This window comes from Heterocephalus glaber, unplaced genomic scaffold (assembly GCF_053883595.1).
Source record: "Heterocephalus glaber isolate CG9 unplaced genomic scaffold, H.glaber_assembly_v1.0 deba00001564, whole genome shotgun sequence".
Taxonomy (NCBI): domain Eukaryota; kingdom Metazoa; phylum Chordata; class Mammalia; order Rodentia; family Bathyergidae; genus Heterocephalus; species Heterocephalus glaber.
Window position 1 is genome coordinate 4,965,308 of NW_028258351.1, and position 17,185 is coordinate 4,982,492.

The 17,185-nt window shown below is 44.4% G+C and overlaps 1 protein-coding gene across 1 annotated transcript; it reads left to right on the plus strand.

Moving 5' to 3' along the window:
* Positions 1–7,489: 7,489 nt before the first annotated feature.
* Positions 7,490–15,211, plus strand: Ccl5 (C-C motif chemokine ligand 5). The gene is made up of 3 exons (XM_087191474.1): positions 7,490–7,959; positions 9,266–9,377; positions 14,709–15,211. The coding sequence occupies exons 1-3, from the start codon at positions 7,824–7,826 to the stop codon at positions 14,794–14,796; spliced, it is 336 nt and encodes a 111-aa protein (XP_087047600.1). The 5' UTR covers positions 7,490–7,823; the 3' UTR covers positions 14,797–15,211.
* Positions 15,212–17,185: the final 1,974 nt, after the last annotated feature.

A 17,185-nucleotide genomic window follows, 5' to 3' on the forward strand; every position in this document is an offset into this window, starting at 1 on the left:
GTGGATGGGTGGAGCACTGAGAAGAGAAAAGATGTGAGTGGAGGAAGAGGAGTGGGTGCCATATCACTCAGGGAAGGTAGCTCATGAGCTAAGTGGCGAGTCCCAGGCTTTGGAAGATGGGAGGGAAAGAAGAGATGATAACCCCTCAGCCTTCTTTTTAGGAGTCATGTGAACTAATTTTAAGAGCAACAAGACACCTCCCCTCAAATCTTTCTCTAGTACAGTAAAAATCATCTACTTTTTTAATCTTTTAACTGAGAAGGAAAGGGCCCCTCAGAAATAGCAGTGTCAGAGCTCCATTTCCCAAATGTGGAAACTGAACCCACGGAGGGCAAGTGGTGTGCAAATATCTCACAACTAGGTTTGGAGCTGGACTGGGAATAGGACTCAGGTCTCCTACTTCCTGGTCCCTTGATCTTTTCATGACTCAAAGCTGAATCTAGAAGGAATGACTAAGGTGCAGAATTTCCAAACCCCAGTTGGACAAATTCCCCAAGGGGACTTCCTCACCCAAGTTGGAGGTCCTCAAAAATGCAATTACCTAGAGAAATTCGAAGATCCCCAATATTGGAGGCAGAGTGCTCTGCAGGCCTAAGCACTGATTGGGGGATGGGTAGAGGGGGCAGGAGAAGTAGCACAGAGAAGAAGCAACAGACTGGGACCCCAACTCTGAGACTGAAAGCAATGGACAAGAAGCCAAGGGACTTCCCAGGATCACAAAACAAAAGGGGACGGAATTCAGACCACAACTATAGAGTCCTCTAAGATTCTGAAAATTTATCACTTCCTTATATACTTGTCTGTGAAAATCATTGAAAAAGAGACAGTGTATTGGCTTGTGGGGACTGCTGGGAAGGAAGAAAGAGGGACCATGTCCAACTCTATGGCCAGGCTCTGAGAGAGAGGGAAATCCAGTGTGGAACAGAGATGGGACTGTCAGAAGTCTATTGCACAGAGGGAAAGAGAGCTCAGGGAAGATCTGAGTCATCACCATTTTCTGTGGGTTTCTTTCTAATAAATGAAATAATGCTTCAAAAATCTAAAACGCAGGCCGGGATTTAGCTCAGTGGCGCCACACCTGCCTTGCAAGCACAAGGTCCTGAGTTTGATCCCCGGTATCAGAAAAAAGTCTAAAATGGTACATGACAGCTGGTGGAAAATTGCTGTCCACTCCTCTCCCTCACCCTCATGGCTCCTGATTCGTAGCTGAGATGAGCATGTTTATTGGGATAGAGAGGACACTAAGGGAAAAAATGCTAGCACCTGGAAATTTGTGGAAAGAAAAGGAAAGGGCTGTTTTCTAAGCAACTACTTTGTACCAGAAATGGTGTGAGCAGTTTCTGATTGTCTCATTTAATCCTCTGAGATATCCTAGGAGCTAGGTATTCTTAGCCCCATTTCCAAAAGGAGACCAAGTATAGAAGAATTCATAATTTGTCCAAAGACACACAAAGAGTCTGATTTCAGTCTCGTTTATCCTGCTTCACCAGGCTTTCGGCTGGGGGCCAGAGATAGCAGAAGTGGGGACTGGGCTCTGGCAGTAAGAGGTCCTTAAAGAGTAAAGGATCAAGAATGTCATGAAGCAGTGTGCCAAAAGGGGAAGCTTCCAATAAACATGCAGAATAAAACAAGTAAAAGGACCCCCATGCATGAGAAGTAGGTCATGAAGTTGTGTCACCCAGCAATTTTGGAAGAACAAATGCTTCCCCCCAGACCTCACTCTCATGGCCACCTCATCCGCTAAGGTACCTTGTGGTGGGCTCCTGCAGTAACCCAAGGCGAATGAGCCTGGTTCCCATCAATAAACACACCACATGCGGTCTCCAGTTGCACAAAACAAGTGGGTGTGCAGAGCCACTGTCCTGTGTGGTGAAGGCGAGAAGAAACGGGGGAGGCCAAGCTGCAAGCCCGAGCCCGAATGTGGTGGGAGCTATGAGAGCAGTTGTTAGAGTCAGTCCCCCTGACCTAGTAAAAGACCTCCCTAGTGACAGGGAGGGGAACAAAGGGAAAGGAAGCAAGGAAAGAGGCAGAATAGAGTAACACAGAAAGAACAAACAAGAAGGGCACCAAAAGGCAAAGGCAGGGTGCAAAAGAAGGAGTCACAGAGGGGATTTGATCCTGTCTCCACCTGGGCAGTCCCAAGCCTGCTGGGAGGCCTCGGCTTGTACCTGCACTGCTGCCTCCTGCAGATTCTCCAACCAGCTTGCAGAGCACCTGCCCCAGGCAGTGCCTTACAGAAGCAAAAAAGAGCAGACAACTTCTTGCTGTGTCGGGGGGAGGGCAGAGAAACAGGGGAACAACCAGAGAATTGGGAACAACTCTCCAATTTGCAGATGTGGAAAATTGAAGTCCATGAGGGGAAATGGTTTTGCCTCTGGTTTCCCTTGGGGGCCCAGATTCCTAGAGACTGGGGACTTTCCCTACTTTAGGCATTTTATTAAGAGCAGCCAGAAAAGCCAGAGCTGCACCCACTTCCACCCACACACAGTGATGGGGAAACTCCATGTCTGATCAAAACCCCAGAATCCAGATGGAATAAGGTTTCACTTTCCCTGCCTGCATTTAGTTTCCTAATGTCACATTATGACTTGGCTAGAAGCCAGCTTAGCTTAGGAAAAATATAGCTGACAGAGGAAAAACAAAGACAGGCCAGGGCAAGGGGAAGAGAGGCCGTACTTAGCTGGAGGGGATGTGTGCCTGGCTTTTGTGACTCTTACAGAAAAGGGGTACCCGAGGTATGGACGGCTGATTGAGGAGCCTGTAGATTCTTGAGGCTCATCAGTGAGCTTGCCAGGTCTGTGAACACTGTATATGCAAAATGACAAGCATATCTGTGTAGCTTTCTACTTATGGGCAGAAAATGTTTACAGTCATCATCAGATTTTTTTTCATTAAGTCTATTGATATATTTTAGGTATACACTGCAGTTACATTCATCATTGGGATCTTGTACCTTTACATGATGTATCTTGGTTCTTATTTTTTTTCCCCATTCCCCTGCCCTCCCTTATCAGATTTTAAATGTCTCCATTACCCAGAGCAGATTGAATGTAGTCTCTTGCTTTACAGATGAGGAAACTTAGGCCCAAAGAAAGTTAGCAGCTTCCTCAAAGTCATCAGTAATAAGCAGTAAGCAGACATAGGAAGAATAATACTGCATGACCTCATGTATATGTAGACTCTTTTTTGGTACCGGGGATCGAACTCGGGTCCTTGTGCTTGTACAGCAGGCGGTGAAACCACTGAGCTAAATCCCCAGCCCTATGTAGACTCTTAATAAAAGTTAAACATATGGTTGGATGCAGTAACGCACACCTGTACTCCCAGCTGCTTGGGAAGCAGAGGCAGGAGGATTGCAAACTCAATGCCAGCCTGGGCAACTTAGTAAAGTCTTGTCTCAAAATAAAATTTTAAGGGCTGGGGATTTAGCTCAGTGGTTCCACCACCTGACATCCAAGTGCAAGGTCCTGAATTTGATCCCCGGTACCAGAAAAAAATTAAATTAAATTTAAAAAGACATTTCTCGGGCTGGGGATTTAGCTCAGTGGTTCCGGCACCTGCCTTACAAGTACAAGGTCCTGAGTTCTATCCCCAGTACCAAAAAAAAAAGACATTTGTAGGGGCCCGGGGATTTAGTTAGGTGGCACAGCACTGGCCTTGCAAGTGCAAGGTCCTGAGTTCCATCCCTGGCACTGAAAAAACAAAGCAAAACAAAACAAAAAAAAACTGTGAGTAAGAAAAGGCACTTCTTCTCTTTTTTTCAGTACTGGGGATTGAACTCAGGACCTTGTGCTTTTGAAGCAGGCATGGCACCACTGAGCTAAATCCCTAGCCCAAAAAAGATATTTCTTAATAAACATTTTTATGAGGTTCACTAATTCATATTAACTCGAGTCTGATTTATATTGCCAAAAAGTAGGGCAAAGTATTGCTTAAAATATGGAATATCCTTAAAGGTTCTGCCATCTCCTTGCTCTTAATAAGTTGATAATAATAGCTAATGTTATAGTATTTTTAAATTGTACTAAGACTATTAAAAGCTGCATACATTTACAAGAACTTAATTGTGTCAGGAGCATTATTCTCTCTGATTTATAGATGAGAGAACTAAAACTTGAGATATTGAGCTGTTCAAGGTCACATGACTAATAAACAGGAAAAGCTGCTGAGTCCCTACTGTTAATTATCACTTCAGCCACAGCCTCTCACATGTTTGGTTAATTTCAGGTAGACCAAAGGAAACAGCTAAGATAGACAAAACAATTTTACATGGATGGATGACTGTTTCTAAAATGTTTGTGATTTGTCTCATGAAGTGAGATGGCCAGACTTTCCAAAGTTATGTTTCTACTGTTAATGAATGAGTTGTGAGAAGGGAATGAGAGGGCTGTTATGAAGGGTTTAGGATGGCACCTGGCATCTAGAAGGACCTGGATAACGTTCAGTGCCTTACTGATAGAAAGATGGGGCATGGACATCGGAAACGTCTGGGCTCGGTGCCCATTTATCAGCTGTGGGACTGCGAAGATGTTAACAACCCTCTTTGAGGTTCCATTTCCTCATCTGTCAAGTGAGGGTAACAACCACTCTGCCTCAGAGTCACTGTGAGGGAGAAATGTGACAAGGTCTTCTCATTCTGGGTAACTTAATCACCCTCAGCCACTAAGTTACATATGTGATGGGAGCTAGCAAGAAAATGCTCTTAATATAGGATTATATTTTTTCAAGTTCCTCTTGTATTTGTTGATACACACTTTTGTTCAGAAACCAGTTGCAGCCCCACTCAGGCTAAATTACCACTATCTCTGAATTACTCAAACAGGGAATTGAGAAATATTTACTGCATCCAATTCTTTGGAATGGGGTAAGGATGCCACATTTAGCCCAGGTATTCACATGAGTTCAGTTTTGAGACTGTTCTCAACCATAAAACCTTTAATGTCAAGCTGAACTTACTGGACAGAGCACTGAAGTGGAAGCCAGAGCAGCTGGATTCTGATCCCAACTACACTCAGAGGAACTACTCCAACTCACGTCCAGTGTAAAGGCTCCTAATGCCCAGCTCAGCTCCACTTCCCCAGTCATGAGGTGGGTACTCTCACCTTTTACCTCCCTGAGGGACTCTATCAGAGGGCAATTAATCCTCCCCTCCAACTGCCTAGAAAGGTGTGGTGAGAGCTAAAGAAAGAAAGACAATAGAAATATGATTTCATAATACGTGGGGGGCTATAATACATGGGGTCAGTGCCTCAGAATGAGCAAAGACAAAGATACTCCGAGCCAGCCGTTATTTATTGGGTACACACAACAATTGGAGGGAGCATCAGGTGACTTAGGGGGGTGTCAGTAATCCTATGTTGATGAGGATCTTAGGTCACTGAGGATTTTATGTTGATGAGGGCTGTAAGGAGAACATTCTTACGATAGTAGGTGGGATAAGATAGCAGACTAATAAAGAATTTGTCCTTCCCCCAGGTGAAACCTTTCTCTTTTTTTAATTACTACTCAGTTCTCAAAGAACCAGGATGTCTTCAGCTGATGTACTCTTACCCTTGAGTGGCACAGTATCATGGACCATTGAGGGCTCAACTTGTGATGTGAGGCAAAATAGTTATGTTTCTGCATGCCAGAGTCAGCTCATGGGCAAGGGGAATTTGGGGCCTTAGACAGCTATAGTCATATTTTAATTATTTCCTGTGCTCCCTTGCTATTTTTAAGAAATCTCTCTTTTCATGATCACTAACTGCAATCCTGTCTTCTATATCTGATATTATGTCCTCACATTGGTTCATTCTGCTGCATATACTTTCAATGGAGTTCTTAATCTCCTAGATATCTCTCTGAATCTGCTTTATTGATTCTATTTCCTTCCTGTGCTGGGCATTCATGGTTTCCATCATGTTCCTGAGCTCCTCTATTTTTTTTTTTTAATCTGTATCTGCTCTAGAGTCACTAAGCATGTCTTTCATTCTTGTCACCATCTCTGTAGTTATCTGACAAATTATTTCTGCTTTGATTTTTTTCTAGAGCCTTGTTCATCTGCTTTGTTACTTCTGCTGTTACTTTAAGAGTCCAGATGGGTGACTTTTGGATTGTTCCACCTCATTGCCTCCAGGTTTTGCCTTTGGTGAGCTGAAAGTCAGGGTGTGTGTGTGTGTGTGTGTGTGTGTGTGTGTGTGTGTGTGTATCTGAAGTGTCTATTCATTTTCTGTTATTTTTAAAGTTTGATTCCTGGGTTGATGTTTGCAAATTGCTTATGGCAAGTAGTTAATTTATTGCCAGTATTCAGAACACTTAGGAAATGACTACTACTCAGAAGTGTCTTCCAGGTGTAGCTGGCTTTTAGGTTTTGAGTCTGTTACACAATTCTTCCTCTTCAGTTTATCAGGAGTGAGGTTTCTGCTTACTTGGCCCAGCTGCCAACAGGGGGCTTTTTTTGTTTGTTTAAGACCTTTAGGCAATCTCAGTCTTGGTATACCAGGAGAAACAACTGATTAGCACAATTAGTCACCTTGGCTAAAGTAGCACAATCAACAATAACAATAGCATCAAATACAACCTAGAAAATGACAAACTGTGGTAACTATTAATTTACTACCTTTAACCATATGAACTAGAGGGCTGGGGATTTAGCTCAGTGGTTTCACTGCCTGCTGCGCAAGCATAAGGACCAGAGTTCGATCCCCAGTACCAAAAAAGAAAAAAAAAAAGAAGCTAGGATTTCAGGGCTGGGGATTTAGCTCAGTGGTTCTGGCGCCTGCCTCGAAAGTGCAAGGTCCTGAGTTCGATCCCTGGTACCAAAAAAACCCAAAAAACCAACCATATGAACTAGATTTGTGGTTATATAATGAAATCTAGAATGAATCCGAAAATTGTATGGAATCAATAACCCCTAATATGGCAATTTTACCCTTAGGGGAGAAGATTTAAAAGGGGTTGGGAGGGAGAAAACAGAAACAGAAGAGGAAGAGATCAGGAGCAAGTTTGGAGGACAAACTTTAGGAAATGGGTGGAGAAGACAGGTGGGAAAGAGAAAAGGAAGAAATAAAAACAAGAACATAACAGAACAACAACAAAAAACTAGAAACCGTGTTCAAAGAATCAAGAAAAAACAAAACAATAACCAAAAATGAGGGGGAAAAAAGAAAGAAAAAAGAAAAGGAAAAAGAAAGAAAAAACCCCAGCCAATTCAAGGTGTGTCTCTTTTGTTGCTGGTAAACTATGCTGGCAAATAGAGTCCAGAGTCCAACTGATTGATCCCAGCAAGTCAGCTGCAGTTTCTTGGTGGAGTAGTAGATAATCTCAGCCAGCCTGCACCTTTATTCTTCTGAATAAAAAGGTTATGTAGAATGGCTTTCAACAGGATTCTATGTCCAGAGGATCCTCCTCAATAAAACACTTTGTGAAAAACACCCTTCCAGGGGTGAGAGAAGGGAGATAAAATCAGGCACGAGCAGGAACTTTGCGGGGGAGGGGGGGGGGAATAATAAAGACCCAATGGCTCTGATCCTGTCCTAACTGCCCCACGGCACTCCAAAGCCCCAACTTCCTGGTCTCTGGGGAGGACCCTACCCTAGGAGGTAAAGCTGAGGGTACCAACAGAGAAGAGGTTTTTTTTAAACCCTAGTACTTGGGGAGAGGGGATGAGCTCACTCTAGTTGGGAGAGCAGTAAGGAGACCTGAATTTCCGGAGGCAATTTCAGTTTTCTTTTCCGTTTTGAGCAATTCACAGTGCTTGGCTGCTTTTTCGGAAACTCCCCTGGAGGGGGCGCTCCCCCTATTGGCCCTGGCTCCCTATAAAGGGCCAGGCCAAGCTGCAGAAGATGCCTGCCGAAGATCCCGAGATAGCATCTGTGTCTGCCACAGCCCTGCCTGCAAGTACCATGAAGGTCTCCGCAGCTGCCCTCTCTGTCGTCCTAACTGCTGCCGCCCTCTGTGCTACTGCATCTGCCTCCCCACGTAAGTCCAGGTCTGGCCACCACAGCCCATGGAGTTGGCTGACCTTCTGCCTAGAATGCCCACCCCCCATCCTGCTGTGTCACACCTTGCTTCCTTTTCCACTGTATCATTTATACAGTCTGAGCCCCATTTTTACATTCTTATGTGCTGTTTCACCCAAATGTCCTGTTGACCGCGATAGATCTCTAAGCTGCTTCATGTCAGGGGACGCCCCCCCGCCCCATCATCTTTTCTGTGTCTCCAAGGCCCATACTCCTGAGCCCTGCAGGTGCTCACTGAGTGTGGACCAATGTGGGAATATTAGTAAAGCTGAAAAGCAACTGATGCCTGCCTGTCACCAGCAGGGTTTCTAAGAAACTTCCAAACATTTAATGAAACCCTCCTAAAACAGTCATATTCTCTCAATTCATAGATGGGGGGTGGGGTGGGGGTTAGGAACATAGAAGCTAATTAAATGCCTACAGTGGAGCAGGCTTTGTGCTGACTGCTTTACATATGTCATCTTATTTAACACAACTATTCTTTTGTGTGTGTGTGTGTGCTGGGGATTGAACTTGGGACCCTGAGCTTACAAGGCAGGTGGCGGAAACGCTGAGCTAAATCCCTGGCCCAACACAACTATTCTTTGAGTAGCTGTTTTTTACTTACAGAGAGGGAAACAGAGGTCCAGAGAGGTTTAGTAATTTGCCTAAGGACGCACAGCCAGGGGTGGTGGTAATCAAACCAGTTCTGGCTGGAAAGAGGCAACTGATACTTCCGGCAGCCTCTTGAATTAACTGACCAACAAATGTGTTCCTGTTCAGTTTCCTTCTCACTACAGTGTAGCGAGAGTTCCCAGGAAGCAATATGCACCTTTAGGCCCCACTTAGGATCCTGGCTAAGCCATGGAGCCTTGGTTTTGGAAGCCTCCTCACAGCCTCCCCCGTGTCACAAAGAAGCCAGGTTTTGCCCACTGGGTATCCTGAAAGAGCAGGAATGAGGCCAGAGGGCCCAGGACCGGGAAGGAGGAGGCTCAGCACATCCTGAGAGCCAAGGGCAGGGCTTATGGCGTAGAGGGAAGGATACAAGCTCAGCTCAAGGACTAGATGGGAGGTTGGGGAGATTCTCTCGGGCTTCTGTTGGAATCCCCACTCTGCCACTGTGTGTCCATGGTCAAGTGACTGTGTCTCTCTGTGTCCCTCTGTGCCTCCATTTCTGCCAATATGGATAAAAGTCCTTTCAAGATAAATCACAGAAGTACCCAGCACAATGCCTACTGTCACTGGCAATAAATGCTGAGATCTCCTTCCTTCTTTCCTTCTCCCAGATGCCTCAGACACCACTCCTTGCTGCTTTGCCTACATGCCCCGGCCACTGCCCCGCCACCACATCACGGAATATTTCTACACCAGTGGCAAGTGCTCCAACTCAGCTGTCGTGTGAGTCTTGGCCCCATGGATTCCTGTGGGGCAGGGGAGGTCATCTCTGGCTCCCGGAGCCAGTCCTTCCCCAGGAATCCTGTGAGAAGGTGCCCTACCCACTCCTACCCATTCTCCAGCTACTCAAATCACCACGGCTCCTCCATCTCTAGCCTCAGAGTCCCCATCTATAATGTAAAGGGACTGGACAGGAGTCCTGGGAGGATCCTGCCCATTCCAGTAGATCAGGTCCCTAGGTATCAATCTTTGCCAGTGTGGCTTTACTTGAACACCCTTTCTAGTTAAGAACCCTAGAGCCCTCATATTCCACAATCAAACCCACCTAAACCTCAGAGGAATTAGTAAGGCAGTCAGAGGGCAGGGCCTAATTGCAGTCAAGTAAAACAAATCAAAACAAAACACATATTCATTTGAGTAGAAAATGAGATTCACCTTTAAATAGTCAAGAGAATATATTTGGGAAAATATAGTAATCCTCACTACATAGAAAGTGTCAAATGTCATATGTGCACCGTCTGTGCATTTCACTGAATAGCCCTGTCAGGTATGCACAAGCCTCTCTGTGACTCTGGTGCTGAAAGTGAGACCCAGAGAGGTTTGTTGTTCTATCAGGATGCTCAGTAAGTGAGGGATGGAGTCTGTTTCTGGAGCCTTCTCTTTCTATTATAGAGCAAGTTCATTAATCACAGTTGCTTAAGAAATTTAAAATGATAGAGAGTCAAAGAACAAAAATGGTGCAATTATGAAGTTTCCTATAAAAAAGGCTGAAGTTTTTTTAATCCAAAAACTTTCATGACATTGGAAAGATGAACTTGGGGCCCAGAGATTTAGCTCAGTGGTTCCACTGCCTGCCTCACAAGTGCAAGGTCCTGAGTTTGATCCCTGGTACCAAGAAAAAAAAAAAAAAGATGAACTTGGGTCCTGATGAATCACTCAAAGTATAGTGACAATATTTAGCATTACTTTTTTAGTTGTTGTTCAGTACTGGGAATTGAACCCCTGACCTTCTCATTAAGCTACATCCCCAGTGCTCCCTCTCACTTTTTTTTTTTGGCTTTTATTTTGAGACAAGTTCTTGATAAGTCACTAAATTGCCCAATCTGGGCTCGAACTTGCAAGCCTCCTGCCTCAGCCCCTCAGAGTACTGAGATGACTGGCGTGTGCCACCACACCTAGCCTACTAATTTCATTTCTAAAAATAAATATTTTTATTTATTTATTCATTCCATGAGTACCTATCATGGGCAGACAGACAGAGATGAATAAAACCACCATTCCACTAACAATCTAATAAGAGGAATCAGACAGACACAGCAATGACTACAGTACCTCGCAAAAGGAAAAGAGATAGCACATCCAACTTCTAGAGTGAGGAAAGGGGATTTAGAGGAGGTTCTGCAAAAGGTGCTTTGTGAGGAGAGATCTGGACTGGCAGAGAAAAGCCTAGGGGTGGGGTTTATCAAGCAGAGAATGTCTCTGGGGATCTGCTTTGTGTAGAACCTCTATGCAGGAAGCACAGAGGGCCTTGCAAAAAAATGAAGCAAAAGCACAGAGCTACCAAGCGTAAAATGAGCTGGAACAAGGAAAGCCTAGAAAATAGGGGTCTGATTAAGAAGCTGCTATAGTTACCCACATGCATAGTATTGGGGCCTCCTTGGTGCCTGGAGGAAAGGAGAGACAAGGGTGAGGCATCTTGAGAGGTGAGATCAGCCAGGGGAAGGGAGACAGGGGGACAGGACTATGCTGAGGCTTCAGGCAACATGGCTGCTGAGTGGGAAACCACCCAAACTTGAGGATGGACCGTGTTTAAGGAGGAAGAAGCCAGATCGAGAGTTAGAGGCCTGCCTGGGCTACTTAGTGAGACCCTTCTCATAAAAGAAGGATGAGGAGGAAGAGAGGAACAGGAAGAAGATGAGGAAAGAAGGGGGAAAGGAAGAGGAAGAGGAGGAGGAAGCCACCAAGGTACCATCAAAAGAACCCTGAGGAAATGACATTTTCTTGTAAGAGGAGGGCCTTCCGATACTAAAGAGGCAAGGTTGCACTGTCTTGCTAAGCACTGGCTCTAGAGTTAGTCTGCCATGTTAGAACCCCAGCTAACTTAGCAAACTCGGTCCCCTCACTCACCCTCTCTAAGCCTCAATTTCCTCATCCAAAATTAGATAAAGAAGCACGTCCCTCATGGGGTCACAGAGGGAATGATAAAATGTTTATATTATTCCCTGGCACACAGTAGATGTTAACTTATCATCATCATCATATAAATGTCTTTTTTTTTTTTTTTTTGGTACCGGGATCAAACTCAGGTCCTTCTGCTTGTGAGGCAGGCGGTGGAACCACTGAGCTAAATCCCCAGGCCTAAGTGTCTTACTTTTTTTTTTTTTTCTAAATGTCTTATTACATGCATAGAAGTGCTGGGTGAAACTTAAATGAAATGCATTCTTTTATTCATCCACTTATTGAATAAACATCCATTAAGCATGCTTACCAGGCCTGGGTCCAGAGACCTTGGAAAGAATACAACAAAGAGAAAAAGAAAGCTGGTCTGGTGGCTCACATCTATAATCCCAGAACTCTGGGAGGCTGAGGCAGGAAGATCACAAGTTCGAGGTCATCTTAGAACTTGGTGGAGACTCTGATTCGAAAAACCAAGGGAGGGGAGAGAGTGACGCTGACTTGAGAGAGAAAGACTTGAGAACCCCTACCGCTAAGGAGCAAGTGGAAAGAAGGAATTCAGGCAAGTGGGAGGGAAGACTTGACAAAGACAGTCTGTTCTTTGGAACCCTGTGCTGCAGGGAGGAGGAAATGGAGGCCTGAGCAATCCTCATCTCAGGTGTTGGTTTCCTGGGCTTTGACGTCCTGGCTACAGACCAAGGGTGCCGAGGAGAGAGGTGCCCAGTCTTCCTGGCTGAACGAGGAGGACAAGGTCTAGGTCAGAAGCTCCCACACCCTTCCAAGTAAGAAAAAAACAAAAAACAGAACACTAGGAGGCACCAGAGCCCTACTGATCACTTTTTCATCTCTGCACATCCAGGCGGGAGACAGTCAAACAGCTCTCACAGATAGTGAGAGGAACTGGCTAAGAGGAAACACTGTCCATGTGAGGGCCCAAAAAGCAATCGAGAAATCTTCATTCTCACCAGGCAACCTATGCCTTCACTTTGCCTGAAAAGATCTGAGCTCAAGAATATGCAGGATATTAGGTATGCCTAAAATGTACTAATAAATGTTTTGCTATTAAAAAAAAAGAAGAAAAACATGCAGGATAGACTTAAGAATGGTTAAGAGGATATATTTTATGTTAATTTTACCACAACTTTTTAAAAAAGTTTCTTTATATGCTGTTATAGAATCAGAGCTATCCAAGTTTAGTGTCTCTGACAGATACACTGATACATGCATAAAGAATGAAAATACCAAAATGCCTTATTTTAAATATTTAAGTGAGGTGAGTACATTGCATCTCAGAACATATTTGAGCATAGTACTCCAATGTAGAGAATACATTTTGATTTTTTTTGAAACAGGCTCTCACTATGTAGTTCAGGCTGGCCTTGAACTCATTATGTAACCCAGACTGACCCTGAACTCACAGCAATCCTCCTGCCTCAGCCTCCCAAGTGCTAGGATTATAGGTGCGCACTACCACACCCAGCTTATATTTTTAAAGATATGATCATAATTTAATCTGCTACAGTTCTCTGCTCTACCAACTGAGCTATCAAAGGCTCCTGGCTCCTCTATGATCATAATTTTAAAACAAATACTGAACTGTAAATTCCCTGTGTTGTTAGGGACATATAACTCTTTTGGGGCCGGGGATTTAGCTCAGTGGTTCTGCTGCCTGCCTCACAAGCGCAAGGACCCGAGTTCAATCCCCGGTACCAAAACAAAAAACAAAAAACAAGAAAACATATAACTCTTTTGTCAGACCAAATAATAATGTGGGTATACTTTGAGGCACAATAGAATTTTAAAAATAAATTTCTAGACAGCTGCACAATAAATAGCTTTCGTCCATGAGAACCTCTAAAATATTTAATGATATTCTAACTTACGTAAAATGAATGTTCAATTTTAAAAAAATAATAATGTGTATGGAACACATCCTAAAGAAGCCAAACTGAGAAAGGGCCAAATAGGCAGGGCTAACCCTGAAGTACTGTGTTAATTGGCAGCGCTGCTATTCAGCCCCATGATCTCCCGTGTCCCCATAAACGGGAGGAAGCAGCTGCACTGACGCTCATGACTCCCAATTTTTGTGTGTGTGTGTGTGTGTGTGTGTGTGTGTGTTGTTTTTTTTTGGTGCTGGGGATCAAACTCGGGACCTTGCACTTGTGAGGCAGGTGCCGGAACCACTGAGATAAATCCCCGGGCCCTGACTCCCAATTTTTAATGTTTCCTAGGCTGTGAAGCTCTTTCACCATCAATGCCTGCAGAGATAAGGCCTCTAACTCTCACAAGCCTCCACTTTCTAGCTGGTAAATTGCCAACATTTCAGGGCCTTTGACCTCTGTGAGCCACAGTCTAGTACCGGGACCTTTGGTTTCATGTTGCTGCAGCTCACCCTAATGCAGAAATTGCACAGCATTCTAATAAGGACAATACATATGGAGTATTATTCCAAACTCCTTCACACATATCTGATTTGAGCTTCACAACAGTTGTACGAAGTAGGAGTTCTTTCTAGTCACAGCTTACCAGGCAGCAAATAGGCTGAGAAGTGAAAGGCCCTCAGTGATCCAATTAACAAGAGGTGAAACCAAGACTCAAGTTCATCTCCTTTCATTCATCTACCCATGTATTCGTGTGTCCATATGTCAAGTGTCTATTCTATGCTAGGCACTGTATTGTCTAAAGCCAAGCCATATGTTCCTTTAACTTCTTGTCACCCACTTAGCCAGTGTAGTTCCTAGGGGATGTCTTTTTTCTGTGTGCTTTTTTTTTTGGAAACAGACTCCAAAAAAACTCTCTGTATAACCTAGACTGGCCTTAAACTCAGCATCCTCCTGCCTAGTCGCCCGAGTATTGGGATTACAGACACCTGGCTCCTTCTCTCTGCATCTTGAGCACCTGACACAGGGCCTGGAGCAGGGGAAGAGGACCTGAAGGATCTCCCCTTATGTGGGGTTAAAATGCACACAATTTTGCTTCTCGCTTGAACCCTTTAGATTCAATAGAAGAAATATCTTTCCCTAAAAAAGAAATAAAACCTTATGGAGCACTAAAAATGTCCTTCCCCAGTACCACCATTTCCCCTTATGCCTCAATCCACCTCATCCCCAAAACTGGCTGTCCCAGTGCTAACAGGTGTCAACCTCTTCTCACCTACAGATTTGTTACCCGAAAGAACCGCCAGGTGTGTGCCAACCCAGAGAAGAAGTGGGTTCGAGAGTACATCAACGCTTTAGAGATGAACTAGGAGAGGGAGCATCCTGAACCTGACCTTGTGTAAACTCAGCTGCTGTGCCTTGCTCTAGTCTTAACCAGCTTAGGAAGCTTCTCAATCGCTACTCCCATTCATCCTTGGGAGGGCCTGGATTTTACTACAAAGCAGCAATAATAACGGCTTCTCCCACTTAAAAGCCTAAAAGAGCTACTGTGGCCCTGCCTCGGCAATGGGAAGTCTCTGGGTTCCCAGCTTCAGGCCTCTCACCCTGCCCATGACTCAGTGACAGGGGAAGAAATCAGCATGCCGCTCAAGGCAAAGAAGACTGGCCTCCCATTAGAATTTCCAGTGGGAAATCTGCTCTTTAGCCCATCTTTAGCCCTCACAATGGCTGACTGGCCAACATTAGAAATCAACTTTTCATTAAAATTCTCAGGGTAATTACAAAGCTGGCTCCCGGTTTGGTTTCTTCCCTGGGGACCCTCTTTTCCCATGAACATTAAACGTGGAGGTTCAGGCTTGCACACATCTGGTGCCCACCCTAGATTCAGGATTTGTGGCCCTACCAAATGAGTGGGGTTGGAAGGCAGAGTAGATAAAGTAACTAGTCATCCACTGGTGGCAGGGGTGGGGTGGGGGAATAGTTACTATGAACCTCCCCAAACCCCCAAGAGTTCATCTGTCTCCCTGCCACAGCACCTCCGTTTCCTCAGATTTTGTTTGGCCCTTCCACCTTAGCCTACCTTACACCTAATCCCAAATGGGTTTTTTTTAACCCCATCTTTGCCCTGGAACAGATTCAATGGCAATTCTACAGGTCTTGGGTCTTTCACATAGGGAGAAAGAGGCATTCTGTGGTTTTCACAACTGCATTAGCACCTTTTAAGTGGAAGTATTCCAACTTTCCCATCTATGTGTGCCTTTGTGTGAACAGATACTGACCACAGATATGGTCATAACTGGGTGTATCATTAACTAAGTACTCCACTTGCTATGTGAAAAACCAGTGGCTGAGCCATAAGCTGATGGGGTACGTACTATTCACCCTATTTTCCTGTTTACTTGACAAGTGACATATTATTTGCCCAAAACCCTATAGCCAAAAAAGAGCAGGAAAGAAGTGTTTAAATTAAGACTCAAAGCCACTAGGTCTAATGCCAAAGCCCATACTTTATTTCCCATGTTTAATTTGCAGATTTTCAAACTTACATATATTTATAAGAATACACCTATAGACCCTTTATCCAGATTCAAATAGTAACATTTTACCATTATTTATCTCTATGTGTGAGTGTGTGGGGGGGGTATATACATTTTTTTCTGAATTTTTGAAAGTTGCAGATGTGATTTCATTTCAGCCCTAAAAGTTTCAGTATGTATCTCCTAATAACATGCTGCATAATTACAAAATGGGTAACATACTCTGGAAACTCAGCAAAGACACAATATTACTTTCTATACACAATCCATCATCAAATTCCCCCACTTGCCCCAATAATGTCCTTTATAGCTGTTTTTTTTTTTAATTCAGGATTCAATTAAGTATACATATTGAATTTAGCTGTTGGGGCTTTTTAGGGTTCTTTAACATATTTTTTGTCTTTGAAGGCATCGATTTTTTTAGGAATTCAGATCAGATTTTTGTCAAATGGTTCTTAATTTGGATTTGCCTAGTTATTTCCTCATAATTATATTCAGGTGAAACACTCTGGTAGGAAACCATTTGGGGGGTGTTGTCTTTCTCAGTGCATCCCCCAGAGTGCATCACGTCAGCTCACTGGGGATGTGAAGGGCGCTGAATTAGTGGCCCCTGTGTTCTTATCACAGTAAGCTGCCTGCCAGGCACTATGCTAGGCACTGAGGGGGGAGGGGGGAGACCACAGGTGAGAGGTGAATAACCACACGTCACAGTCTTCACCTTTAGGAAACTCACAGTCCAGTGAGGATGATGGCCCCATGAACATATTAAACACGGGACAAGCACTTAAAGGGAATCAACTGTACAAAAGAATATGGTCACATTGTGGGGAAAGGGGGTGTGTTACTTTTCTCTCATTGCTGAGACAAAATACCCGACACTCAAAGTTGAAGGGGAAAAGGTTTATTTTGCTTACAGTTTGTAGAGATTTCAGTTCTCCAAGGGAGGGTGGCAGAGGGGGAACAGTTCATGGCGGCGGAAGCAGCAAAGGCAGGAAGAGAGCTTAACAATGTCTTTCTGTCCCTTTTATCCCATGCAGACTACCGGGACTAGGGTAGTGCCAAACCAATCACTCATGTGGTTTAGTAATCACATGCCCTTAATCCCACCATCACTCTAGATTCAGGCCCACGTTACCACTGCATGAAGCTTTGGGGGGACATCTAGACACAAGCCATGACAGGGTTACATCACTGAGTGGGTGGGGCAGGGAGCATGGGGAAG

What these genes read in the sequence shown, in the direction of transcription:
- Ccl5 (XM_087191474.1), top strand. Translation starts at nt 7,824, where the DNA reads ATGCCTGCCGAAGATCCCGAGATAGCATCTGTGTCTGCCACAGCCCTG. An exon ending in TACTGCATCTGCCTCCCCAC is followed by an intron (nt 7,960 to 9,265) that starts GTAAGTCCAGGT and finishes TCCTTCTCCCAG; the next exon opens with ATGCCTCAGACACCACTCCT. An exon ending in TGCTCCAACTCAGCTGTCGT is followed by an intron (nt 9,378 to 14,708) that starts GTGAGTCTTGGC and finishes TCTCACCTACAG; the next exon opens with ATTTGTTACCCGAAAGAACC.